The sequence below is a fragment of the Fundulus heteroclitus genome, chromosome 4, assembly GCF_011125445.2.
Source record: "Fundulus heteroclitus isolate FHET01 chromosome 4, MU-UCD_Fhet_4.1, whole genome shotgun sequence".
NCBI lineage: Eukaryota > Metazoa > Chordata > Actinopteri > Cyprinodontiformes > Fundulidae > Fundulus > Fundulus heteroclitus.
In genome coordinates this window covers 29,942,493-29,970,334 of record NC_046364.1, presented here as the reverse complement: position 1 = coordinate 29,970,334, position 27,842 = coordinate 29,942,493, and the positions used below count along the sequence as shown (strand labels likewise).

The 27,842-nt window shown below is 39.8% G+C and overlaps 1 protein-coding gene across 4 annotated transcripts; it reads right to left on the bottom strand.

Moving 5' to 3' along the window:
* Positions 1–495: 495 nt before the first annotated feature.
* usp10 (ubiquitin specific peptidase 10) lies at positions 496–27,842 on the bottom strand. Of its 4 annotated transcripts, none has more exons than XM_036136355.1 (15): positions 27,583–27,842; positions 21,036–21,104; positions 20,735–20,780; positions 20,277–20,336; positions 14,622–15,836; positions 11,651–11,742; positions 11,437–11,540; positions 11,296–11,354; positions 11,099–11,202; positions 10,671–10,770; positions 7,757–7,937; positions 7,009–7,174; positions 4,287–4,431; positions 4,066–4,131; positions 496–3,506 (listed from the first exon to the last, which is right to left on the bottom strand). In XM_036136355.1, exons 1-15 carry the CDS (start codon positions 27,601–27,603, stop codon positions 3,319–3,321), a joined length of 2,616 nt encoding a protein of 871 aa, XP_035992248.1. In that variant the 5' UTR covers positions 27,604–27,842; the 3' UTR covers positions 496–3,318. The 4 variants fall into 4 exon arrangements, with proteins under 4 accessions (XP_035992248.1, XP_035992249.1, XP_035992250.1 ...); XM_036136356.1 differs by having other exon boundaries at positions 14,622–15,833; XM_036136357.1 differs by lacking the exon at positions 20,277–20,336.

Here is a 27,842-nt window from a genome sequence, read left to right as displayed (position 1 = left end):
AACCCCAGCGGATGTTCCACTTACAAGAAAAGCTAACCACACAAGCACTGAACGGGCCTGCAGGGAGGAGCAGTGAGGCTACGTCCAGCGAGGCTTGGACACGCATATCGGTGGTGGATGTAGGCGTCCAATGTGCAATTTTCTCCCCTTAGCCTGTATGCTCGAAGGAAAACACGAGTGCTTTCTTATGGCAAAAATGTTATACATGATTTGAAGTTTTAGGGTGAACCCGACGGAGAGGACAGCTATAGTATGAAAGGAATAATATTATGGCATATAGCAGGACAGAAAAGCCTGACATGGCAAATTTCTCAGTCATGGGTCTGCTTCTCATTACAACAAAGCGAGCCGAGCCCGGCCACAACCTCAACAAATATTGTGGGTCCAGAGGCAGCCAGCTTGACCTCAAGAGGAGGAAGGTACAACAAAAGGACAATTACACATATAGACATACAACAAGAGGAAGGCGATTAAAGATGTGCGGTAGACCAAGAATCTAGAACATTTTGGTTTATTGTGCACATTGTGTTGGCCAGTCCAAGGTCTAGAAGCTGCAGAAGGGTTTCCGTCATAAGAAAGCAGGTACTCTTCAGACTACACGTGGTTAGCAAACTGCTTTTTTTTTTTTTTTTTTGCACAATCCTTTATTGAACAATAAACAAAATAGAATGCTGAAGGCTTCAAAATGAACAGATCTTGTTCTGGATGAAGATCCCAACAGTTCCCAGCAGACTAAAGTGTTCAGAGCACACACTTAAAAAAAGGAAAAGAAAAAGAAAAGAAATAAAAAGACATCGAAGCCGTTTCTCCAGCAACATTTCCTTACCAGCCAACAAGACACCGAGATACAACAGAAAACTCCAGGCGTCCGATTCAAGTCCCCAAAAGGAGGAAAAACATTCTTTTAATAAAAAGGGGTTAATAAGCAAAAATAACAGTGTCGATTCTGAGCAGAAACAAAAGCCAGCAGCACAGCTGAACTACGTGAAAAGTTGTGATGGTTCAACCGTTGACGTCATTTCCTGCGCGCGACGACGCCGGACAAGACCTCGAATGGACAAGGCAAAAGAGAGTCGGAGTACAAAGTTGATGAAAGGCAGTAGGGGCGATATAATGCTGTCCTTTGGTTTACCTGGAAAGATTTGACCTCATAACCTACAACCTAACACTGAGAACAGAAATAAAATCCAATTATCAGGGTTTTCTTTAGTTGTTTTTTTTAATAAATATTAAAATTTTGTCACAAGCCTAAAGTGTGTAGCTTTGAAATCAAAAGGCATGGTAACTAATTCTAAATGCACATACCTCTGAAAAGTAGAACATTTGTTACCCTGCAGCAAAGGTACCATTGAAAACAGTCTGAACCGCACGCCTTGTTTCACTAACCAGACCGCTGCGCGTCCAAAGCAAAGTCCACATGAGAGAAGACACAAACTGGACTTCAGAATCATGTGTTGGGCTGTGAAGGTGACACTGGTGGCTGGAATGAAATGGGTTTGGAGTAAAAAACAAAAAAAATTAAAATAAAAAGGAAAAATAGGAAGAAAAAAAGTAATAAATATCAAGCAAATAACTATTTTATTTGTTTTTGTGCTTTAGACTTTTCAATTATTTGGAAAACACCAATTCCAAAGCAAGCATTTTTTTTTTTCTAAAGGGAGCAAGAGCAGTACAACATCTAATCAATGACAAAAATGAAAAGAAAAAAAAAAACATTTTAGTAACGGCAAGAAAAAAAAAATCAATTAAATGAGCAACATCCAAAATAAACCCAAAACATTTCAACAAAAGCAAAAAATGATTTCCATTTGTGTGCATGTCCAGGGTCTCTATGCAAAGCTCAGCAGTGATATAGCCCCCCCCCCTCCCCCTCATGACTCATCACTTCTCTGGAGATTATAAAACAGCTGGGATGTCCTTAGCTCTTCACAGATGTTAGTTTTACAGAGTTTTACCCCCGACTTGCAGCACAGTTCAGGTGGAAAGAGCGTCGTGTGGCTCAACGCTGCACTTATAAACCACCAAGCACACAAGTGGATACCTCTGACGAGCAAATAAAGAAAGAGAACAGATGAGGAACATTATTTTTAAAAAGTAAACAGGGCGGGTTTTGCAGTGGAATCTGTCTCGATCTTTTTTGCTTCTTCTCCCGGACAGGAGCTGCGTTTTAAAAACCAGAATCGGGACTCGTTGAGGAGCTGAACTGTCGCCGGTCGGTTTCTTTTTTTTTAAATTTGCTGTTTTTAATACATCTGGATCCAAATATTTGTAAAATATGCATTTCGCCTTTCACATTGTATTCATCAGTTCATTCTCTGTGCAGAGAAGCTTATTTGTTATTAAAGTCTAAAGCGCATTAATAGATTTTCTTTTTCAACAATATTCTAAATCTAAACCCAAATCCCACAACGAGGATCGTTCAAAAAACAAGGAAGCTGTTTCCAATCCGAAGCACCACCTCTCTTTTCCTGCTTTTGTTTTTTTTTTTTGTAGTATTTTTTTTATGGCTCAAGTTGTACCTAGGTTTAAAAGCATCATAAAAGTGAGAAAATGGAAGAGGAGGACGAGGAGGTGATGGCGGCGGCACGAGGAGAACACAATCTGGTTGTTTTTTTTGGGAGGGGATGAGACTGGTGATACTGCTGGTGCTGGGCCTTTTCAAGCTTTCAAACTGCTGCTAATTTATTAGGCCGACAGTTCTCCTTTGCTAAAAGGCAAACACTGACATTTTAGGTAATTTCCTTTAAAAAAAAAAAATAAAAAAGAAAAAAAAGGTCATTTGAAGAAGAGAATTTCCCCTGCAGTCCTCTTGCAGCGTATTGGTAGATAGTTCCTCCTGTGTGAGTTCACTGTTCGCCAGAGCCAGGCTGTGGGCTCAGTCCAAGGAGAGCCTCGGGTCCCAACCTGTACCCCCCCCCCCCCCCACCTGTCTGTTCAGCAGTCCTTCCTTTTTGCTTTAAAAGTGAAACAAAAACAAAAAAACAACAACGCAGTGGTGAACAGAGAAGAGAGCGCAGTCACGGGAAAATCTTTGTGAACGCAGTTTGCTTCTCTTCTGAAATAAAAATCCCATGGGGAGACGGGAGAAGGCGTTGGAAAAGCTGGTTCTCTGGAAAGCGGGGACAGGAGGGAAGAAGAGGAAAATCTTGCAAGAGAACAAGTCGGGCAGTGTTCCTGTTCATTAGTTTGGTGTTTTTTTATTTTTTTTATTTTGTCGTATGTAGAAGCACTTTATTGTCTGGAAGTGCATTTTGGGCATGTTTGTGGTGTGTGTGTGTGTGTGTGTGTGTGTGTGTGTGGGGACGTGGATGGGCGTCTCTACAGCAGGTCGACGCGGCGGTAGTACAGCAGGTAGGCGGTGCGCTCGGCCGTCTGTTTCAACACCTGGTACTGGTTGATGACCTTCACCGCCTGGTCGTCGATGCGCAGCCAGCCGTTAAGACCAATGTGGAAGACATCAGTGGTGTAATGGCCGCCGGTCGCGCTGTTCCCGTGGTGGTAAACAACTGTTGGCAACGAAAGACACGGAGGGGGGCGAAGCGTCACAATTTAGAGTTTAGATTGAGTGTCATTTTAAAATTAGGAACAGATAAAGCAAAATTCAACATCACAGAACTATCTTTTACAAATACTTTACGTTGATGAATGACGCGGTTAGAAGTAGTAAATCGTCACATCCGGGTTCATCAACAAGGTGGGTTAATTAATATGACGTAATGTACGCTTCAGTTTGGTCAAATGTTGCATAAACAACATGCTTTTACTTTTTATAGAAATATTTGATATCATTTAATAGGGCTACACAATTTTAAAAACTTATTTTTCTTCAATTTTCAATAAATCCACAATTTCCACTGGTTTTTATTTAACATTTAAATTCTTGCAGCAGAGGTAAACGCCCTTTAGTTATATTTCTGCAGTGAGACTCTGCCCCACAAGCTAAATATCTTATTTACATGCAAGGAGTCAATTCACCACGGTAAATAATGGTTTCTAGAGTAATTTACAGAAAATGATTTTGAAAAAAGGTTCAACTATTTGATCTAAATGATAAAACCAACAAACCTGCAAAGAGCCTGTAAGTTCTTTGGCCTTTCATAACTTTGCTCCGCACTCCAGAGGACAAGAGATCTGAAAGCGACAAATTAAAGCAAATTCACTGATTTGACCAAAATGTTTAAACCACAAGATCAGATTCTGCTGCACAGCGCCTTCTCCTGGTTGTTGAACAACTCTATAAGAGCAACTTTAACGTCAAATGAAAACTTTCTGAATAAGCAGCATACCTTTGCTGATTTCCAGGTCAACGGGGTAATCGATGTTCTTTGTCAGTTTCTGGCAGCCTCCAGTCTTTTCAAAGACGAATCTTTTGAGGTGGAGCACAAGCACAGGTGGCAGCTCCTCTAAAGTTACCCGCCGACTGATCTCAATCTGAAAGCAAAACAGAGATGAAAGGGGTGCAGGAGCAGCTTGTTGGACAGTACAACAGCCTGATCCCAGTACTACAGGCCATTTATACGACCCGCTAAACCCAAATTAGGTTTTTCTGAAGAGAAATGAATGAAATACTGAACAAGAAGTAATATTGTGTTGGAAAAGAAAAGTTGTGAAAACCCTAGGAGTGTCTTTATTACCCATAGACGGCTGAAAAGTCACCTTATTAATGCAAATTTCATTTAAAACTGATGCATTTCACTAAACCTCAGGAGTAGGAAATATTATTTTTTGCGTTCCTTGTTGCTTTATTGTTAACAAATGTATGATCACAAGCCAAATATTCAAGCTTCAGAAATATCAGAAATATGGTTTACAATTTCTGACGATTTAGGTTTTTTTTTTTTCCCCCAACAGATTTTTTATACCTCTAATCGTTTTTATTTTAGAGCTTGGGAATCTCAATTTTCATTGAATGCAACAAACATTGAGAACAAAAACATTTTTGCTTAAGTGACAAATATAATTGCTAAATTATAGTTTTGGAATTATACCCTTTAAAAGAAACTTGGGTATATAAAAAAAAAAAAGCTTAATATAACCATAAACTAGAAACTATACCATAAAAGTTTTCGTCCCCTCCGTTATTAAAACTTGAGAATATTTTGAAATCCAAATAACAGAAATACAGCATAAAACGATGAACAGATTTAGGCCGTGGGCCAGAATCTGTACGGTGACTTTTCGTATGAACTGTCAGGGGGCAACTTTCTTGCACCGGGATAAGTTGCTACACATAGCAGTGATCTCAAAACACCAATGTTCCCACGTTTTCACTTGCACATTAAGAAGTTATAGCCGATAAAAAATCTAAACTGTGGCGCTCCAGTCCAATAAGTCACGTGATTCGATTTTTGCTGCTCAGCCAATCCGATCGCTGTATTGTCAGCTGAGCGAGTTTACCACGTCATCATGGCTGCGCCCGTAAGATGGTTGTTTCTGTTGTGTCTGTTTCCAGACGAAGAAAGCCCAATAATAGCATTTTGTGGCGCCACCTGGCAGAGATCTTGATGGCAAGAAAAAAATAAATAGCCCAGACCATCCATCCATTCATCCATCCATCCATCCATTCATCCATCCATCCATCCATTCATTTTCTAACACGCTTATCCCTGCGTTCGCGAGGTGCCGGTCCCTATCTCCAGCTGTCAATGGGCGAGAGGCGTTGTATAAACTGGACAGGTCACCAGTCCATCGCAGGGCAGAAATAGTCCAGACTTTTGCCCAATTTACTGTGATATCACCAAGACCTGCTGCGCTAGGATAGCACAGGTGTCGTTGTGCCAAACGACTTATCCCCGCCAGAATTTGTATTCCCTGCGCCAAGAGCGCATTCAGCTGGAAGAATGAATCTAGTCAACTCCGCCTCATTTCCAACCTATTAGGCGTGGAAATGAGGATGTTTTACTTTTCTTAACGAAATATAGCAATGGTGTCGTTACATTATCGTTCATCCATCCATCCAGTATAATACGTTATGAGAAAGAAAACGGTCATTTCCAGATGTGTCACGAAAATATTAGCTTTATGTTATTAGATTGTCGAATGTCTGTCTGCTGAAACCAAAATCCACCTTCCTAAGTCCATCACAGCTGTCTGCTGGTTCTCTTTTTTTCTTTTTTGGTAGCTAAACCCGCATGAATAGATTATATAAAGCGGATTTCACGTGTGATCAAATGAACACTGAATAAAGGCACAGCCAAAATTATCAGATTTAATAAGATTTTAATTCAACCAAGAACCTTATCGAGATATTAACCGTATTAAGAAAACGAGATATGTCTCTTTTAAAAATAGAACAACGTATTAGGAGTTTAAAAAAAATTAATTTCATTTTACTAGAATGTGATGTTTAAAATATTTAGACTTCACAAAGCTGGAGGTTAAAACTTTTATTGATTTCAAAAATACAATACAAAATTCTACAAATTCCGAAGGGGATAACTCGTTTGGCACAACGAGTTTATACAACGCGTCTCACCCATTGACAGCTGGAGCTCGGCACCAGCACCTCGCAAACCCAGCGGGGATAAGCCTGTTAGAAAATGGATGGATGGATGGATGGATGGACAGATGGTCTGGGCTATTTATTTTTTTCTTGCCATCAAGATCTCTGCCAGCTGGCGCCAGAAAATGCTATTATTGGGCTTTCTTCATCTGGAAACAAATGCATACAAACATCTTACGAGCGCAGCCATGATGAACTGATGAACGCGCACAGCTGACAATACAGCGATCTGATTGGCTGAGCAGCAAAAATCGAATCACGTGACCTCTTGGACCGGAGCGCCACAGTTTAGATTTTTTATCGGCTATAACTTATTAATGTGCAAGCGAAAACGTGGGAACATTGGTGTTTTGAGATCACTGCTATGTGTAGCAACTTATCCTGGTGGAAGAAAGTTGCCCCCTGACAGTTCATACGAAACTTCTTAAGGAAGCGTCCTACAGATTCTGGCCCACGGCCTAATTGTTATACAGGCCACAGTTTTGAAAAAGGTCTGTTCCACGTACCTCTTGCTTGGTTTTGGAGGTGTAGCCCTGCACAGACTCCCGGGCCACCAGCGTCTCCAGAGCCTCCTGAACTGTACGGATCTTCTCAGACTGGATGTCGAGCTGCAGCGTAAAGAAAGGCTGCAGAGTGGCCGACTCTTTAGAGTTTTGTTGATAAACCACCGATCTGTCAGGAAAAGGCCAGAAGAACTGCATTACAACCAAAGAACTGAGAAAATTAGCAGCAGATCATCCTAATAACATTTTAAACCACAAAATCGCCAACTTAAGACCTTTATTATTACTGTGAATCATTATTCTAAGCTGATAATGAGAAATCTTAAAAGGTAAAACAACTGTTCTTAATAATGGTTTAAACCTGCCATGGATAACAGTTTAATAGCAACCGTTGTAGCAACTCAAGACAACCCTCCTAAATTCTTTCTCTCCGGCCACACAACCACTTCGGAGAACAGGACCCTTTCAGGCACAGTAAAACAGCGTGCGAGAACGGTGTCAGACCAGAACTTTAGAGAACGTATCATTATGGGAGGCAAAATTCCCAATTTCTAAAAAGTTAGGACCTTTGTGGAGGGCAGCTCAACGTCTAGCTGTCCAGACTTTTCACCACAAAGAAGGATTTAAAAGAAAGGCTGGAGATGCCGAAGCATTTGGTAATGTCACCCTGAACGCGGGTAAAAACCATCATGAATGCTACGTAACTGGGCCACAGAACAAATATCAGAAGCGTGATAACATGATAATTCACCTGATGTGTCCACCAAAGATGTCGGTGATGGGGGTGCGGACAAAGTCAGCCTGTCGGGTCACGGAGGTCTTGTTTCGGGGACCGACTTGCTCCCACTCGTCCTCGCTGCCTTCCTCCTCCTTCTCAGCTCCATCTTCCTCTCCACCTGGCTGGGACTCTGGGCCGTTGGGTGTAGGAGCTTCTGGTAGAAAACAAAAATAATCAAAGATAAAAGTTACTCTGATGACTTTAAAATGGCAGCTTAGCGACGCAACAAGCAGAGAAAATTAAGCTTAAACATAATATTGTTAAGAGAAACTCCAACCCAGCATCGACTTACTACTTTAACATTCGCTGTAGAGATAAAACCTCAAAAAAAAAAAAAAGGGTAGATATTCTTCTGCATAACATTGGCAAAATGATTTTACTTCTTGCTTGCTTTCATTTCAACAGGTTATAGCCCCTGAAAGGCTGTCCTGCTCAGACTCCAGGTATCAACTCAAGTTTTTTTTTTTTTTTTTTACAAAAATCAACAATAATGGAGTTCCTCACTAGGGCCGTCACCATAATCAATTAATCAATTAATCACACGATACATTTTAATCACATGCTTATGTTCTGTTATTCAGCCGGTTGTGGATGCAGCAATGTAATTTAATAAATTTGCTTACCAGATTAAATGCCAGTTTTTATTCTTGAATTGTGTTAAATAAATGTCTAAATGCATATAGTCTGGTGCGACTTATGGTTTTTTTCTTTTGACTGATGCAACTTTTATCGGAACGACTAATAGTCCCAAAAATACGGTACTCATAAAATAAGCGTAAGTAATTATGTGAAAAATCTGAAGATTTTTCATTCCATTGCTCAATTAATCGTCACAATAAAAGATAGAATCATTGATTATTAAAATAATTGTTCCTGACAACCCTACTGTCGTCTGGGAGTTTAAGCTAAATGATGGCGGCCAACTGCTTAATCTATCTGAGCCGTTGAGAGGATATACTTATGTTACTACGTCATTATCATATTAGTTGAAAAGGGTCTCCAAATTACAATATTGTGGTTTATCGCAATGATATTTACGAGATTTATCGTCCAACAAAATTTGTTATCGTGACAGGCCTCTTCCTGACATGATCTTATTAATTTTACTATTTATGTCAACCCAGCAATCTGTGATGGCCCGTTTAGGAAAGCTCATTTTTATTCAACGAGTCTGGGTTTTCTCTTACAATCCAAGCCTTGTTGACCCTCTTTGTCATGTGACCTCTTCTGCACGTGCTCAGAGACACCAGGAGAGGTGTGCAGAGGCAAGCTGAAGCATTTAGCAATAAATGTCAACACATTCAAAGCAAAGCGCTAAAGCAGGAAAACCTTTTTCCTGAACTTCGCTCATATATGATTAAGTGGAACTGCATTCAAAATATACCAAATTATGAATTTTAAACAGAGTAAAAATGCTAATGGTAACCTAAGACTTAACCAAAAAAAGCTCTCTGCCAGACTGTGGCGGTATGACTTCAGTCAGATTTGATCTTCATAAAAAATAATTAATTTTGGGTGACATTAGAAAATTATTGTAGCTTTTTTAACTTAGTCAACCCCCATGTCGGATCAGCATAATAATGTTGCTCTACAGACACTTTGATTGGTAAGAAATATCTGTTGCTGTCAAATAAAAAAAAAGATAAATTCAATAATTTTCACAAATACACATGATGTCTGCCGGTTTAGCAGTGGAGTAAGAAATCAATTGACTTAGTCTATTTTTTTTTTTTTTACATTATTTACAGAGACCTTTAAAGGTTTATGCAAAAAACACAATTAAGAAATAGCCCTTTATTTTGGAATAAGACTGGATTAATCTGAATGAATGAACAAACCCTAAATGTGGACGAGGTAAATTAAAGTTGTAAAACATCTGAAATGCAATATAAGTTTTCATAATATTCAGATTTGTATTAGTTGATCATAATATATGGATTAAAGTTTACTCAGTTTTCTTTTTTTTACCCTACATATTTTGAAAATCAGAATATCAACTTCACATTCTCAATTATTTCTGGGAAATCAAACAGAATTTTAACAAACCCAAATAATAAAAATAAACTAAAATTAAACTTTAAAGTTCTGAGATTAAGGTGAGGTTCTAATTATAATCATAAATGTTCCTCTTCCCATCCCTGGCTCTGGCGACAGCATCAGCAGAGACCAGCTGAATGAGAACAGGAGTTTTCTGTACCACGCCTAGGAAGGAGGGCTGTCATTAAAAAACAGTCTCCATGGTAACGTGGATGGACTTGATATCCGTATTATTTAAAATATTACATTATTTACAGAGACCTTTAAAGAAGGTTTATGCAAAAAAAAACATAATTGATAAATGGCCCCATTTTATTTTGGAGTAAGAGTGGATTAATCCGGATGAATCAACAAACAAACAACCCTGTATGTGGACGAGGCAAATCAAAGATGTAAAACATCTGAAATGCAATATAAGTTTTCATAATATTCAGATTTGTATTAGTTGATCATAAAATATGGATTAAAGTTTATTCAGGTTTCTTTTTTCCCCCCTACATACTCAGAACATCAATCTCGTTCGTTTTGCAACTTTTTCGGACTTTAAGACACTCAACACTCCACTTCTGAAGCTCTGCATCCTTCCTTTGCACAGAAATTCAAATATAAAGGCTCATGTTTGCTTTTTCTGCAATTACAACAAAATTAATCTGCAAAGAAATCCTTTTTTATCAGTTTCAGAATTTCTTACAAACCAAGTAAAGTTCAACAGCCCAGCAGCAGCTTATTGACCTTGTTACATTAAATGTAAACTGTTTCAGCTGCACACTCAAAAAGGACACTGACCCTCGAAGAATAAGGTCAAAAGAAAAATGTTAACATCGAAAGTTAAACTCCAAACGTCGCTTACTCTCTTCCTGAGGCGAGATTAGTTTCTTCAACGCCAGCATCTCCTCGTGGAGTCCATTGAGGGTAAACCCGAGATACTCCTCGGCATCCTCTTGTCGGCCCTGAAAAAAGGAAATCATCGTTAATTAAAAACGCTCAAAACCTGCTGACAAAATCAACAATGAAAACCACGATGTGCGCACGCTAATTCCTTGAAGCAAGCAGATAGGAAGGGTATGCAGGGCTCATTAAATACCAACATGAGCATTTTGAGTCAGCGTAAGTCATGTAGAGTTTCCCTACGAAAATGATCCAATTACAAGAAAATGTGTCTGTGCAACCCAAATCCACGAGTACTGCCTGTTCCAGACAAAGTGTAACCATAACAGTGAAAGGCTGGACACGCTGCTTTGCGGTGAGTGTGCGGTACGTCCACAGGCAGCTCCTCACCTTTTCCGAGAGGCTCGACTTGATGAGAGTGAGGAGTTTGTAAATGTACGTCGGCTCAAAAGGGACGCCGGGACGAATGTCTTTTACAACTTTATCGCCAACAGCTGTGAACAACACAAAGAAACGCATCAGACACCATGAATGATCCCACCCCCCCCAAAAAAAAAAAGTCAGCTTTGCACTGGTTAACATCTTACTTTGCTGCTTGGGTTTAGATGGCACTGGCATGTTGTTGAACTCATTCACCAACCTAACGCTGTCAGAGAGGGGGAACAAAGAGACTTCAGAGCAGAACGCATTTAGAAAATATCAGATCCATCTGCAGAAGCACAGCTTACAAGTTGTCTATCATGGGTGTGGAGGTGCTCGTTCTTTCATTATGCAGAGGAATGGACTTCATCAGGTGATACATTGGCGGACACGCCACCAGGGCCTGAAGGGTCTGAGAGCTCAGAGTCAGGAAGGCGAACAGACGGGAGGACGAGAAACGGAAAGCAGCGCCGCCGCCGACAGGAGCCGCGTGAACGTGTGAGAAGAGCAGCGAAAGGATACAGCGTTGATATAGCACCAGTTCCCCTTGTTGATCAGCCCCCTCGGCTGCAAAGACACTGGTTTGTGTATCAACTTCACATTCTCAATAATTTCTGGGAATTCAAACAGACAATTTTTAAAACAAGGAGCTTCATGAAAATGACAACAAACCCAAAGAAAAATAAATAAAATTGAACTTTAAAAGTTCTGAGATTAAGGTGAGGTTCTAATTATAATCATAAGTGTTCCTCTTCTCATCTCTGGCTCTGGCGACAGCATCAGCAGAGACCAGCTGAATGACAACAGGAGTTTTCTGTACCACGCCTAGGAAGGAGGACTGTCATTAAAAAACACAGTCTCCATGGTAACGTGGACTAAAACGAGCTTTAGATGCAAATGGTAATAAAATATAGAGTATAAAAACCGCTAACATAAGTTTGTAAACCGTTCCTATTGTACTTTGTGGGCATTGTAAGACAGAAACATGTTAATTATTACTTCATAAAGACATTCTCTGTATTATCAGTACAAGAACAATCGGCAACATTGGAAATTAACCATTTTAAACTCACTCATCTATGTAGCATTTTTAATTGGTGATGCATCAAGAGCAAACTTGGGCAGTAGGGCTGTGCCTTTATCGTAGTGTTTTGTTTTCATAAAAATTTAGATCTTGACAACAATAAAATCCAAATAGTGGTTTCAGAAAACCCCCAAAACTGCCAGTATTGTTATTATTACTATTTTCTCCACTGTTGGTTTATTCAGAGCATCAATAAATATCAAAAAGGATAAAAAAGAAAGAGACCACTCCGCTGACACTTGAGTTAAACATCCCACAATCCTTTGCTGCGTCACTGTCACATGCCAAAGCCAACACATGACCTCCACCCCACCCGAAACACAAACAGCAACCGGGTGGGAATAAAGAGAATAAATAGTTAATACTAGCTTATGTTTACTATGGGGCTAATGCAGATGGGTTGAAAAAAATACTAATATTTACTAGTACTAATGTTAATATAAAGATGTTGTGTATCCCTACTATTAATCTCAGCATTTTACTATAATAATGCTTTGCTCACTGACAATATATCCCAATATATCCTGCAGCAAAGTAAGTTTTTCCCTAATCCCTGTTGAATCACCCTCAAGTTGTGTTCTGCGCTGAGAAAACTTTGCTAAAAGCAAATTTTAACCAGCTGCATAGGCCGTCCTACAGCTGGTCTGTGGCTCCGTGTTTGTTAACAGCAACGAGGTTTGCCTTTTTTCCAGTAAAATTAAAAACAGCAGAGATAAAAGAAAGAAGTTACACAAAAAGACTAAAGCTGTAATCCCATTGGCGGTAACGATGTGGCATCTTAGGTCCACCACTGGAGGAAAAACAAGCATAAATTGATGTTTTATGGCACATATGGCTCAGATGTTTTGAAACACTTGTAGACTGATGACTGTAAATCAAAGTGAATCCCACTATATAAATAAAGATGCAATGGTGTTACATAAAAACACATTCTTCATGTAAGTACAAGCTGCTGGACGAGCAGAAGCTGTGCAGGGGAAATGTGCATTTTGGCCAAGACTGCATTATGAGGTGGATTTTAAGAGAATATATGATAAAATGTGGTTTACGGAAAGTTTTACAAATCATTCCGATTTAACAAATGAAAGATGCCAAAAAAATGTATCCAATTTAAACTAAAAAAAACCCACAAAACGTACTAATTCTGGAAAGGACCCCTTAAATACATGGTGAAAATGCTCCGATTTGGCAACACTTTTTGCTAAACGGCTGCTTAACTGACCACCAACTGGTTAAGCACCAATTTAAATATCTTCATACTGCAATTGATCATTTCTGACCTTTTTGGGTAAAAAAAATACCCAATAGAAAAATAGTATAAAGTATTTTTCATAGTATTGGCATCAAGTTGAAAATCTGATTATCCTGCCTCAGTGTTTACCCTTTAGTTCAAATAGGAATCATCTTTCCATCAACGATTTGCTATTTTAAACATTTTAAAGATGAAAGCAACAAAATTAAATAAGATGCGCACCTTTAAAACTCAACACCAGCATCTCAAGATGGTCTAAATGTGAAGCTCCAGCAGGTCGTGTAAAGGTTACGTCTCCCTTTAAGTACTTTGAAAAAGTGTATTCATGTTTGAATTTCCTATTAATCTCCAGCTTAACATCGCATTAGGCTCTCCTTAGTTTTTAAAAGTGGCCGTTTAATGCGTTAGCATTAGGTGCACTGGATTGTTGGCACTAAAACAAACTTCCCGATGCGGACGATAAAGTTTACTCTACAGAACAGATTCAGTTGTTTCTAGGGATGCACAAAATATTGGCATCAACATCGGTATTAGCCCATGCTAATCATTTCTTTACAAATCCGCCTGATAAGAAAAAGTGGGCCGACATTAGAAAAGGCTGTTTGTGCGCGTCTCGTTGGCGTCTCTGTGTATGTTTAGGGTGAGGCGGTCATAAATAATGATGGTAAATCTAGGTTATCGCTCATCACAGCAATATTAATATCGGCCCACATTTTCCTATTTGTGCATGCCGAACTATTTTAGTCATCAATCACATTCAGTTGCCTCTAAACAGCAACCTGGGACTAATCTGCAGTGTCCCGACATGACATGCACATCTGGAAACGTCCCTCAGAGGGGCTACAGAAGAAGTTTTTCAGATAAGAATCTATCCACCTGTGATAATAAAGCCGTGTGGAAACTCCCCCCCCCCCCCCTCTCTCTCTCTCAGGGTGAGACCCAGAAGGCATTCCTGACCTACTTCTGATGCTGTAGAGCAATGCAGGCAACTGGGTTACAAATATAACTCATGACTGGTATCAAAGTTATGCAGCAGACAGTGCTGCCATCTAGTGGTCATTTGTTGTAGTTGCGGCTTGGTAACGGATCCAGTTATTCTCACCTCTAACGAATGAGTGAAACAGAACAATGTGAGCTTTTTTTTAAACGCAGAATACCTGCAAGTTTTGGGGCCACTGGGTCTTCTGATACATGGACAGGACCTTCTTTAATCTCCCCAACCTTCTCAGGTTGCTCTGGCGTCGCAGGGGAGGGAGATGCCACTTCCACGATATTTTTCACCTCTACAAAGGCCTGAGGGCTGCCAGGCAGAGGCTTGGAGTTGTGGAACAGGCTAGCCCAGGATTTGGGGGGGTTGGCAGTGGGTGCAGCAGCAGCAGCAGCAGCGGGAGAGCTCGCCTGCTCCGCCACTAAAGGCTGGGTCACAGAGTCTGGGCTAAGAGGCTGACCCTGCTCCCCACTGTCACAGTCGTCTTTGTGTCCATCTGAAGCGACGGCCTCTTCCAGCCCATTGGCCACGCCGGTGTCTGCCGCCGGAGTCCCCTCTAATTCAGTAGTCGTAGTGGAAATGAAGACCGAGGAAGTGGCTGCAGCAGCTGAGGGGGGAAGCGGGGATTTGGAGTGGGGGCTGTGTGGGGTATCTGAAAGATCGGGGCTCTGCGGGGCCAAATGCTCCAGCTGCTGGTCGGCAGTCCTTGACCCCTCCGTCATCTCTCTGCTATGAGAGGAGGATGAGGAGGAGGAAGTTGCATTGTTTACGTCGGATAAAGAGGCAGCGCCACCTGTCAAGTCCAAAGAAGAGTCCTCAGGGCTGTCACAAGTCCTCTGAGTGGCAGTGGATGTGGGAGCAAACGCGGATGCTGTCGATGTTGCATTGGAAGCAGGTCCAGGGGTACTAAGTTCATCCGCTGACAACGCCTTACTGTCCACGTCCTCAGAAGCGTGGTGTGGGCCTCCGAGTGCGTGTCCGTTCACCAGTGCCGCGACAGGAGCTCCATCAGCGCCGCCGGAGCCTCCGCTGGCCGACGGGTCCAGGTAGCTGTAGTACCCGGGCGGCCGCTTTTTCTTTTTCTTTCGCTCGCGCTGTCCCAGGCTGCCGGCGAGTCCGTCCATGTCCTGGCAGGACTGGTGATTGTCCAGGGCCGACGCCTCCGAGTCGGGCCCGTCCAGCGAGTTGAAGTGGCGCCCGTCGGGGACGTCGGCCGCCGGAGGAGGCGCCTGCTGGGCCTTGGGCGCCGCCTGGCAGCCCAGGATGAACTCTGGAGCCTGAGGGTTCAGGTTGCTCGACACCTTGTGCAAAGGATCGTTCGCTGGAACCGGCTTGAACTCAATCACCTCGTCAACTCCAAACTCAATGTGCTGATAGTCTTCTGCTGCAGAAAACACGTCAATTAAAAAAAAAAAAACACAGAACATGATTAGTTTGCTCACAGAGAATACGCTTCACAATACTGCTTTTTTTTTTTTTTAAGTTACCACTCAAACAACCCCGAGGTCAGCTGAGTTTAAATTGATCACTGGATTTCATTTAACGGCCAACATTCAAAGAAACACTCTATAAAACGTATTTTTTTTTAAAAACTACAATAAAAAGGTTTTCTTGTAAATATAAAGACATTTTAGCTTTTTTTATTGATATAAATTTTAGGGACTGGTTTGTGTTAAGCAGGCGTGTTATGCCACAGCAGAGACAACGGTCCATTTTTATTTACATTTTTGACAAATGGTCTGAATCTCAGTGCAATTAAAATGGTAAAAATCTACTTTTTTGGAAAGTCAATATTTGTGGGATGACAAACGGGATACTTCAGCGTGTGTCTGTTAAAGAATCAGGAGACAACAACCTTGCTTTCTTATTACTATAGAAGTAGCAGTATTTATTCAGTGTTATAACGGTGAAAATACCTTTACTGCATTTCCTTTTCATCGCGCTCCTTTATGAGTGCTGACCGTGGGTAAGTTTTTTTTCCTGCAGTTTAAATACGACAATCCACTCCAAAAAAATCCAGTTATGGGCACAAATGTTGAATGACTGAATGAGTACTGAACACACGAGGAAAAGGATGTCTAAAAGGGCATTAAAACCTGAATAAGCTGAACTCCTCTTACATTTTAAATGCATTCCTGCTGCAACGTGCAAATCAATTTCAGCTCGTTTAATATTAGCTGATGGCCAATAAAAGCTTTCTGATTAAGTATTGCACAGAGTGGTGCGATTGCCAAAAGCAAAGGGAACTTCATGCCCTTTCTGAAATCCCCTACAGAGGACCAGAAACGAGAGTTGTCCAAGAGGCAATCAGCAAACCCAGAGAGCTTCAACAACTCCTGGAAATAGCAAGTACAGTTTTTTTTTCCCATGAACAATAATACAGCAATGGCCTCTATGCACACTCAGTGTACAAGAGGTTTGCTGCAGAAGAATTGAACAAGCCAGTAAAATACTAAGAACAAAGTCTGGTGAAATGAAGCTAAAGCTGAGCTCAGGATCTCACGGCAAACAACGTCTAGAATAAAAATTGTTCAGCAGATCACCCTAAAAGCAGAATGCCTAAAGTAAAACTTGCAGGTGAAATTAACAACGTCTGTCTAGAAACATAATTGTACTGGCAAACACCACATAAGGACGGATGAATAGAAAAATGTAATATTCTGAAGGATCTTACGGATAAAATGTTGATTTCCGAGAAAGATGATAGTCCTTAATGCACAAAGAAACTCTTAATTGGATTCAGGGAAAGAAAGTAAAACTAACAGAATTGCCCCAGGAAATCCAGATTTAAAAAAAATATATATATATGGCATGAACTGGAGATCAGAGTATATAGAAAAGACCACCAGAACCGTAAAGATTTTAAAAGTTTGTGTGGAAAAAAATGGGTCAAAAATCCTTCCTGAAAAATACATGTCCCAAAAGGAACATCTCAAAACATTTCAATTTCAATTCAATTTTATTTATATAGCGCCAATTCATGAAACATCTCACCTCATCTCAAAACATATCATTAAAGAGTTGAACATGTTTTGTCACTCATCTCAAAATGTGAAACTCGGATGGATTAATTACAGTGATAGATTCAAAGCCTTCATTTCTTGTAATTTTGATGATTACAGCTCACAGACGATAAAAACCCAAAAAACTATAGTGTTTCAGAAATAGAGTATTTTTGAATTGAAATACGTGAATTGCTTTATTATCACCCGTGGAGGACATAATGTTTCAGTACAACCCATCAAGAGAAAGAAGCATGGGTAGAAAGCTCGCTGAGGACTTGATGCCTTTTGCAAAATATAGAACAAATATATTGGGTTAGTTAAGAAAACCTAATTATCCGTTTATAACAAAATCCCTGTTGCTGGCACACCTTTTCCTACGAGTTTTTCCTTCCACTCAGCTGTCTATAAATATGATTGGATACAGCGCGCTGAAGAACCAGCTTCAACCAGCAACTACCTTTTGTTTTTACCTTTTCTTTTGAAAAGGTGTCAATCGCAGACTTCTAGACATCCGTTTCCCATTATTTTGTAGGCCATAAAACATTTACATATCAAAAGTTTTTTTTTATTAGATTTTTGCAATATTCTAAACTTCTAAAATGCAGTTTTGGGTTTTTGGCATCTGTAAACTGTAATCACAATCATAAGAAATACAGTCTGAAAATATTTCACTGTGTAATTAATGCATACAACATGGGACTTTCTGATATTGGTAACTTAAAAAAAACCTTTATACCAAATTTCTGAGGCGTGTCTGTAGTTTCTTCACATATAAAGACACCTTGACGTTATCCTTTTCAACAAAGTCCTTAATACATTTATGTGTTCAGTATCAATTCTGTCATTCTAACTCTTAACCCATAACTTCTTGAGTAGACTGTAGTTTGATCTCTGTATATCCTCTCAATGTCTGATTTTTTATCTAATTATACAAAAAATATATATTACTACTTGTGTGTAGTAGTAAACTTTTTTTTTGCTTTCAACCAGAAGTTATTGTAGATTAGTAATTTGAACACTGCACCTACGAAAAGAATTTAGGTATGATGCTAAATAGCGACACTAGGGACTTAAGTAATGAAGAGGTTTTTAATCTCAGTATGTTTATTATTGTACTTATTATAGTCCAAAAAAAGAGTAAAGTGAGTAAAAACTTTTCTGAGCAACCATTGCTTTGCATCATTGGTCTTTCAAATATAGCTAAACACAGTAGGCAGTGGTGTCCTAGACAGCAGAGCTCCTGTGTCCTGTAAAGACTGCTAGTTTCCTGATACGAATCCAACAGACTGTCATTCTGAGTCCCGGAGCAAGACCCTTAGTCCCAGAATGCTCCCTGGGTGCCGCACAGTGGCAGCTCACTGCTTACTAAAGGGTGGGTCAAAAGCAAAGGACAAATTTGATTGGAATGTAAAAAGGTTGCAATGACAAAAAACTGTGGTAAACATACATAAAAAATTCCTGTGCTACATAGTCCCACGAGCTCCTATAGCCCCTTTTTCACAATAATAAAAACAAATTACATATTGAAGTTTAAAATATATTTTTCAATAACCATTAACCATTATAATATATCATTATTTATTCAGTAGTAATCACTTGATTCAATGTTGCACAAAGGAAACAGATGTAAGGAACTTACCATTTCTGCCATAATACCCAAATTGTACTATTTATTTCAGACCAGTATTACTCATATCCCTTCCTCAAATGCCTAGTGTCACTGAAAAACTTCAAACACAAAGTTAGAAATAACTAAATTTTGGACACGTTTTAAAACTGATACCTCGGTTGTAGAAGACGCCTTTTTTTAAATTGCACAACCTAGCATTGTGGTTGAGACAACACTTTACTGAGTTGATTAGCCAGACTGTGTGTGGTCTGCACATTGCAGAGGACATTTGTGGATTACTTTGGTTGTGGAATAATGGCCATTATTAGATTACCTGGAATTTCTTTGAAATTGTTCTACATGTTCTGATTCATTTCTATATAAAGGTTACTAATCATGGATGGACCGTCTATGGATGGTAAAGAATATTGTGTTTATTTTTTATAGCAAATAAATTTTATTGTGTTTAATTTTAAACAGGCTTATTTTCAGAAAAAAACTAAAAACATTTAAATAGGTTACTAGCTAGAGGAAGAAATATCCTTTTTACAAAAAAATTGCCTCTAAACATCATTTTGTAACATCACAAACTCAAGAAACAGCGTAAAACAGTCTTCATAAAAAACAATTCCCCTTGTATTAAGAATCATTATGCAGCAAGAGGTGCGAGGGTGAATATAAACAGGAAAAATTAGTAAAAGCAAATCAGAAAACTCATTCAAGTGACTCATCAGCTTATTGGTCACTAAATATAAACTAATATTCTGCAGGAGGAAAGAGGGCATTGAAGAGCAGATACCTCCTCTGCAAGTTAGACAATATTCTGTTAGTGTTACTGAAATTATTCTTCATTAGAGTAAATCGCAATCAGATATAAGAGTTCAGGGATCCCTTTACAGACAAATGTTAGCATCCACAGAAACCATCACTATGCCCCTAGTAAATAAGCTGTGATTGTTAAATCATATAGAAGTTCAACCTTATTTCCGTTAATCTGGAGCCCTGCAGTGGTGCAAATGCATTAAATGCAACAGAAGATACTTTAGGTATCTTGAGCATGCAAAGCTCTACAGAGTTTACCAACAGGCAAGAGAAAGAATAAAGATGCATAGTTTAGAAAGCCACCAGTTTCTGAAACCTGGACTTGTAGTTCTTAGAGACAATGTACAACAACCAGTCAAGCCACAGGGTGTGAGCCCTTTCAACTCACCGCAAACCTGCAGTCCCATAGACTCCATAATAAAAGGTACAGCAGGAGTGCAGTAACTTCCTAAATAATCAATACAAATCAAGATAAGGCAAATGTTATGTGCAAATGGACACCACTGAAATAAAGGTGGCTGTTGTAACATCTTAATTTGGTGGTCCAAAGCATCTAAAATTAAACTGTCTATGCTGAAATTATTAAATGATTATAAACTCCATCCATTTACAATCTACTCCAAACTATGAGTGTGACATGTACAAATTCATGAAAATCAGGAAAACAATCATGAGGAAGCCTAAGCTTGAATTTTAGCTAAAAAAAAAAAAAAAAAAAATTGTTAAACAAACATAGGTTTCAGCTAAAGGAAGAAAAAACATCGACTACGGAGAGAGTAGGATATTAAGATGCTATAACTTTCAAGAAAAACAGCAAACATGGAGTATTATGTGGAAAGTACATACCTGAAGACTGACTAACACACTGAACCTTGTCATTGAATGGAGGAAGCTGTAAAATGTAAAACAAAATGTGTAAATTGAAGAAAAAACAAATTCAATTTATAGACAGAATAAGGTCTGTAGCAGATGGTTACCATCTATTACAATAACCATTTTAATTATATCCAAGGTGTAAAAATACTGATTTTTTTCTGTGACATGACCCACGGGTCTACACTCAAAGTGCATTTGCTTGGCCAGAGGAGACAAGTGATATTGTTTTTCTTAAATTACAAAACAATTTAAATACATTTTCTTCTCTTACCTCAACATAAAATCGAGGAGTCACGAAAAACTGATTGATCTCATCAGGGCTGAACTCCCCGAAGATATACTGTGGAAGAAAAAAAAAAAGAAAAAAATCAATAACACCATTAGTTAAGATTTATATGCCAAGTTTCTTTAATGTTTAAAGCTTTTTAAAGGGTCTTAAAAAGAATGGGATAGCACAAGTATTAAACTTAATTTCAAGGAACGCCACTAATAATCTGCAAAGCAGCTCATAACTTGAACCGATTCAAAATCCCCAGAGATTAGACATTTGAACTGGTTATTGCCTGGTATCAAAGTACTTAGGCCGTTACAGTCTGCCATCAGCCAGCAAATAATGTAATCTTATCTTACGCAAAGGTGCATTGAATCAAAAAATGATGAGTCAGCATTGTACATAAACCATGAATAAAGAGCTCAAACAGAATCTAGATGAGCTACAAAAAAGCAAAACGAAAGGAAGCCCATCATTCGCACAAGAGAACGATGGGACCCTGGGTCAGTCTGTTGACTTTTGGCAGGAAAACATCTGGACAAAACTCTTCTGACGTGAAGCACGTGTTCTACCACATGTGAAGAAAGAGAAACCACTTAATACTTTGCTGATTCATTTTGTAACTATTGACAGGGTATTGCTGTTCTGCAGTCGTCGGTCAAGATAACAGCATGGCTGGTTGTTGGGAAATGTAGAACTTGTGCTTTTCTCAGAAACTTCACATGGCATAATTTCAATTACTCCACAAACCTTGAAAAATAACCACTGGCTGTGGAAATTGTGATAAAAACAAAACTTCTGAGTTAGTCGCCGGGAACTGCATGTGGGATTGACTAATTAAATACTAAAACTACCTTTAACCAGGTTAGGTTTTCAGCCAAAAAGGGGCACAGGATACAATCTTAGGATGTTGAATAGCTAAAGAAGAGTGCCGTTATTGATATTGTCTAAGCGTAATCAATAAAAAAAAAAAATGTAGGTCATACAAATTGTAAAAGTATGTTTTTCAAGTCTATTAATTACTCCCCCCCCCCCCATCTTCAACAACTGAACAGAGAAGTGAACCACAAAATGGAGTCACCCTAACCTGGACCAACCAATAAAGAAAAATACAATCAGCCTTCAAAATAAAGTCTGGTTTCCATTAACTTCGTGTCATTAGCCATCAGTAAAGTTCGGGTACCATATTTTTCAGACTATAAGTTGCACTTTTATCAATAGTTTGGTGCGACATTTCAATTTTAAATGGTAATTCATATTGAACACCGTGAACCAAGAAGTAAACAGTACCGTCTATAGCTACAAAACGGGGCTCTAGGCTTGTGAAAGCTATATGCTGCTCTTATACTACTTAACTATGAATTGAAACATTAACTTGTAGACAACAAAAGACAGAACACGTGTTTGTATTGTGTTTCGCTGTTTCAGTATGTATTCACGCAGCAGAGCGTTGCGTGGTGCGGCTCGAAGGGCCCTGACAGAACCCTGTTATTGGGCTGTCCATGAAGCTAATGACAGCTAGCGCTAGCTTACAGGTCTGCTGTCCAGGCGGTTTACAACTTTGCTGATGGACGTGAGCTTTATGTTGCTCTGAAACATCTGTGTCGTGCTGTTAGCTTAGCACGTAGCACTGCTATGCTCACCGTCTAATTTCAGCTTATTGACAAGTTTCAGCATAACGGCATTTTACGCTGAAATGCGCTGGAATGAACTTTCCGGGTTTGGATTTGCTGGAATGTTATGCTAATTTACCCCATTCAGCCTCCAAGGTATGTTCCATCTTATTCAGCCGGTTGTAGATGCAGCCGTGTAATTGAATAAATTGCCTTACCAGATTAAATGTCAGTTTTTAAGTGTTAAATACATTTCTAAATAAATCCATATAGTCTGTGCAACTTATGTTTTTTTCCTCCTTATGATGCATTTTTTGACTGATGCAACTTATATTGTGTAGCGACCTAGTCTACAAATACAGTAATCTCACTCATTGCTTACCGTTTTTAAACAGAAGACTCCATAGTCTGAAATTGGGAAAGTCCACAGCAACAGATAACTGTTCACTCACATTCATTCACCTCATCGCTGTGGCCCAACTAACCTCTGAGTATGTTGCACTCATTTAGTTAAATAACATAATTAGATCTAGGCCGGGATGACATTCTCATTGTATAAGATTGTGTGTGTGTGTGTGTGTGTGTGTGTGTGGGGGGGGGGTTTCATTCCATTAATGTATTACATTTTTATATAAAGTATAACAAGATGTAATTAATTTGAATTAGATTTTGTTGCAAAACATACCGACTATAAAAAAAAAAACAAAAAAAACAGTAGCCGTCCCTTTTTTTTTACATTTTCATATTTGAACTTAAGGACAAACTTAATAAATAGCCACTATATATTTAGAAGTAATTAAGTTATTATACTGCTTTTGCCGTTTTACACAGGGTAGGTTGTTTAGTGTGCAGGAAACGGGTTGAATCTTGACAGATTATGTAACTGATGATTAAAGCAATTCCAATGGAAGTTTCTTCTCTCTCACTTTGGCTGCATTTAAAATTAGGCCAGAACGGTTAAACTTTAAACCTCACAGTTCTGTTTCCTGCTGTTTAAGGTCCTTGGCCAAGGGGACCAGAGTTTTCTCCACTTGTATAGACTAAAGCAGTACTCCCCCCCTCCCCACCTGTTGCTATGAACTGCCTTCTTTATGGATGATAAATACTTATCTGTTGCTTACAAGAAAGATAAATCTGGCTGTTTGAGGTATTTATATTCAAGGGGAAAAAAGGGCCATGGCGTGGAAAATAAGAGGGCTATCCCCACCCTCTCACTCTCACCCCATTTTAAAAGTGAAGTTAGCCAGCTATATCTTTTTTTTATTAGCAATCAACTGCAGGTTTCAAGCAGAAAATGTACCAACTCAACCAGCTATTATCAGCTGGTTACACAGGTAAGAGACAACCTGGAGGATTGTCACACATAAAAAAAAAAAAACTTTAAAAAAAGCTGCAGATTGGGAAAACTTTAGAAATGAATTATTGTGATGTGAACCTTTTGTTGCCATAAATCAGCGACTTCACATTATTATACATTGTATTAAGCGCAGATCGTTGACTCGTGTTAATCCCTTGACAGATGATTCTTTTAACTTCAGAGGTAACAACACCTTGGGCTAAGTCGAGTGACCACATCGACACGGGGGGAGAAAAAACAAAGCCACTAAGATAAGGTGAAAGGAACTCACTGAACATGCCCTTAATCCTCTCCCACCAATAAACAGTGAAACGTGAAAAGGGGAGGCACAGAGAAAAGAAAGTGCAGCTCAAGCATATGTAACTCTTTGCAAACAAGCCCCCCGCCCGACACACACCAGGGCCCACATTGCTGAAACGGCACTACAAGTGACAAACAGCAAGCTGTAATCCGACGGCCTCAGGACGGCTCATACGCTCACAACAGAAAGAATGTGGCTTTGCTGCTTTCTGCAAGCGTCCCGCACTAAGCTTCTCCTGCTCATGTCAACCATGCCTTACAACACACTAGTCATCTGGATATTTCATGGGCACAAATAACGATGGATTTATGGGAGACTGTAGAACATTGAAAACTTTATTAGCCCTGAAAACGACAGGGGTAAAAAAAAAAAAAAAAAAAAAACTGTTTTACTCTTGAAGCAGGTTCCAGTTTGCTACCATCCTGAAATGTCTTTTCTCCTTCAACAACTGGACACCTAAAATACTTGAAGATAACAATATAGAAATATTTTCATCCACAATAACTAATTGTGTTTGTCTCAAGTACGATTATCACAGAACTGACAGGACCGGGCCCTTCACACCATTTACGCCTGATCTAACCTGCCAAATGTTCCCCGTTACACTGAATTACCTACACACAAAGATTTAGTTTTTTTTGTTTTTCAATTAAAACCCTAAACTTCCAAAATTATTTTGATGCTCGAAAGCAAAATGTGAATACCAACTATTTTTGTTACCTTTCAGACAACAATCAAAACACGACCGACACTTAAAACTGGAAAGTCCAGAAGAGAGTTGATGATCACTTTAAGTTGATTTTGAGTTGCACAAAAATGCGATTAGTTTTGGGCCTCATACTGATGCAGTTTGTTAACACTGCAAAGATCTAAAAAGACCTAAAAGAAAACCGACCCTCCATACTTTGCAGCGTGGATCAGTTGAAGCTACAGCGACGTGTCGCCTAAATAAAAACCATCGTTTCCAAGGCAAGGAAGCAGGAACCTGAACATGTCGAAGCTGCAGACACAGCAAATGCTGAGCAGTCAACAAGCTAAAGCTAAACCAATAAGCTTTAAAGGTAATGTTAGTCTTTTCCTACTAGAGACAATATCAAAAAGGAATATTACATATTAAAAAAAAAACATTTGAATTGAACATTACTCGACGTGAATAGTAAAGTGGGTCATAAATGGCTGTCAAAATTAATAAATGTTTTCCTGCCTCTTCAAGCTCTTATTTGCAAGACAATGCTTGAACAAAATACATTGTAGTACAACTTAATCTGCCATCATCACAGACTGCAGGTAAAACGTTGTATTCTTCAGACTTTCCAGCATGACCTGTTTGCTAAGATTCGTCCCAAAGCAGTAAGGCACATTTGTCGCTGGTGCAGCACATCTTGTTCTGCCTCTGCTTTTTACTGCAAAACAACTGGTTCTTCATTTTTTTTTTCCTTCTACCAGAGCACAAAAATTCATAAAACAGCATAATATTTAATCAGTTTAAATGCTTTGTTAGATTTCTTAATTTGTTCACAAATGTGTCATTACTTTAAGCAAAACAGTCCCTTAACTGATTTATACAAATATATTAAACTACATCCTGTTTTTACACCATGCTGTCATTCGCAAATAGAAATAAGCTCCTCAAAATCACTTTAGAAATGACATTGAAAATAATGTTTCCCTCTCAACAAAAATCACAGAACTCACTGACCGTCTCGCCAAATCAGTAGTTTGACAGCGAGAGCCTGCTACATATAATCCCTTTCAGCTCCTGATACCTGGCTATAGATGGGCCGTTTTGTTCCCTCAGTCAATGCTGTTCTAAATAAGCTGCCTCATTAATTTATTGTTGCACTTTATTTTGGGTAAGTGTGTTAAATCTTCATGTGTGTGGTGTGTATTTCCAATTTGACATGTCAGCCTGTGGAAACACATTTCCCATCATGGGACAATAAAGATATGTAGAAAAGCTGTGAAACTGTAGACTTATGTGTGCCAATCAATTAGAGAAAAATGGCACTTCTCCGAAAAGCAGGAAGGAGGATTCATTTTTGACTTTCGTTTTGCTAAACTGTTATCCAATAGAAAGGCTCTTTTGGAGGGGAGGGGGCAGGAAATAATGCCCAAGTTCAGTCTTTGGTGAAGTTTCCTCCCTTTACTCCATAGTGCTGTCTGGCCCATGTGCTACTCCAATAACCGAAAATAATACAACACCGAAAATACACTATTTAGAGTTGTGTTTGCTGTAATACTAACAAACGTTCAAAATCAAAACACAAACTTCAGACATGCTGCACTCCTTCAAAATGGGCCTTCTCACATGACGGCTAGCTCTCCACAGAATTACCCCCACTCCGAACCTGCAAAGTCACTCACACTCCAAGCTAACATCCCAACACAAACTGTTGGCTCAGAAAACGGCAGGCGGACGCGCACACGTTTTTAATCGAGCTTCACTGGTTCCCATTCTCGGATAAGCGGCATGAGAGGCGCCGTCTCACAGCGTTTAGCCGCGGAGCTGACAGCACGGAGCACGGCACCTGTGCAAACATGCTAGCGAGCTAGCATGCTAAATCCGACCGATAACGCTTCGCATCGCCGCGTGCGAGAAAAGAAACGCCAACCGCTGGCACGCGACATTGTCGCTCTAACGGGTATTTGCATGAAGCGCAAAAAATGCGTAATATTCAGAAAGTGGGAATGATTAGGAAAAAAAAATAAAGCACAGAACAAGGCCCGTGTCACCGCTGAGCAGGTGGGCCACGCAAAAACACGCAGCAATTTTCTCTCACTTTTTCCACCCCCCAGCGTCAATAAATAACTCCTGACACTGCGGGGGTTCCACCGTGGAACGTCTCCCGGTGTGGATTGTGCGCGTTTGTGCCCCGTTTGGCCAAAACGTGGACGTCACGTCGCGAGAAAACGGCAGCGAAGGACCACCGCTGGCTCATTTGAATGGAGGGACGTCGGGGCCTGTTAGCAAAAGCGTTGCCATGCTGCTTGTGTTTCAATGAGGCTGGAGGGGGGAGGGGACGGAGGAGGAGGAGGAGGGGGGGGGGGCATTAGCCAGCACTTTTCTGTACTCACAATTTCAATGACACGACTACTCCCGATGTTTTAAACGACACCGCCCAACTAAGTGGAAAACGCTATGCTCCGTTATTACATTTGTCCCGAATGGCGCAGAAACGAAAGACATTGACGCGCCTCGACATAACGGTTCCACTAAATCCATCTGGAGTTGTTGTTGTTGCTCCGGCTAAAGTGAGAGCTAACTAGCTTAGCTACCTGAGTGCTGGAAGAAGCCATGCTCTCGGTTGAGATTTTCACTCCTCCGCCGACGAGATGAAAACTTCCCCGGGAAGGTTTTATGGGTTTGTGATGACAACTACAAACGGTGCTCTACTTCGACGACATTGTCAGTTGTCCAACAATGTATTGGCTGTCGGGTTGTTTTCCTTTTTTGATCCATGTAATGCATCAGCACTTCACGCTGCTCGCCTGGCCGTCACCGCCATTTCCGTCGGTTGTAGTGGCAGCGTGAGCCC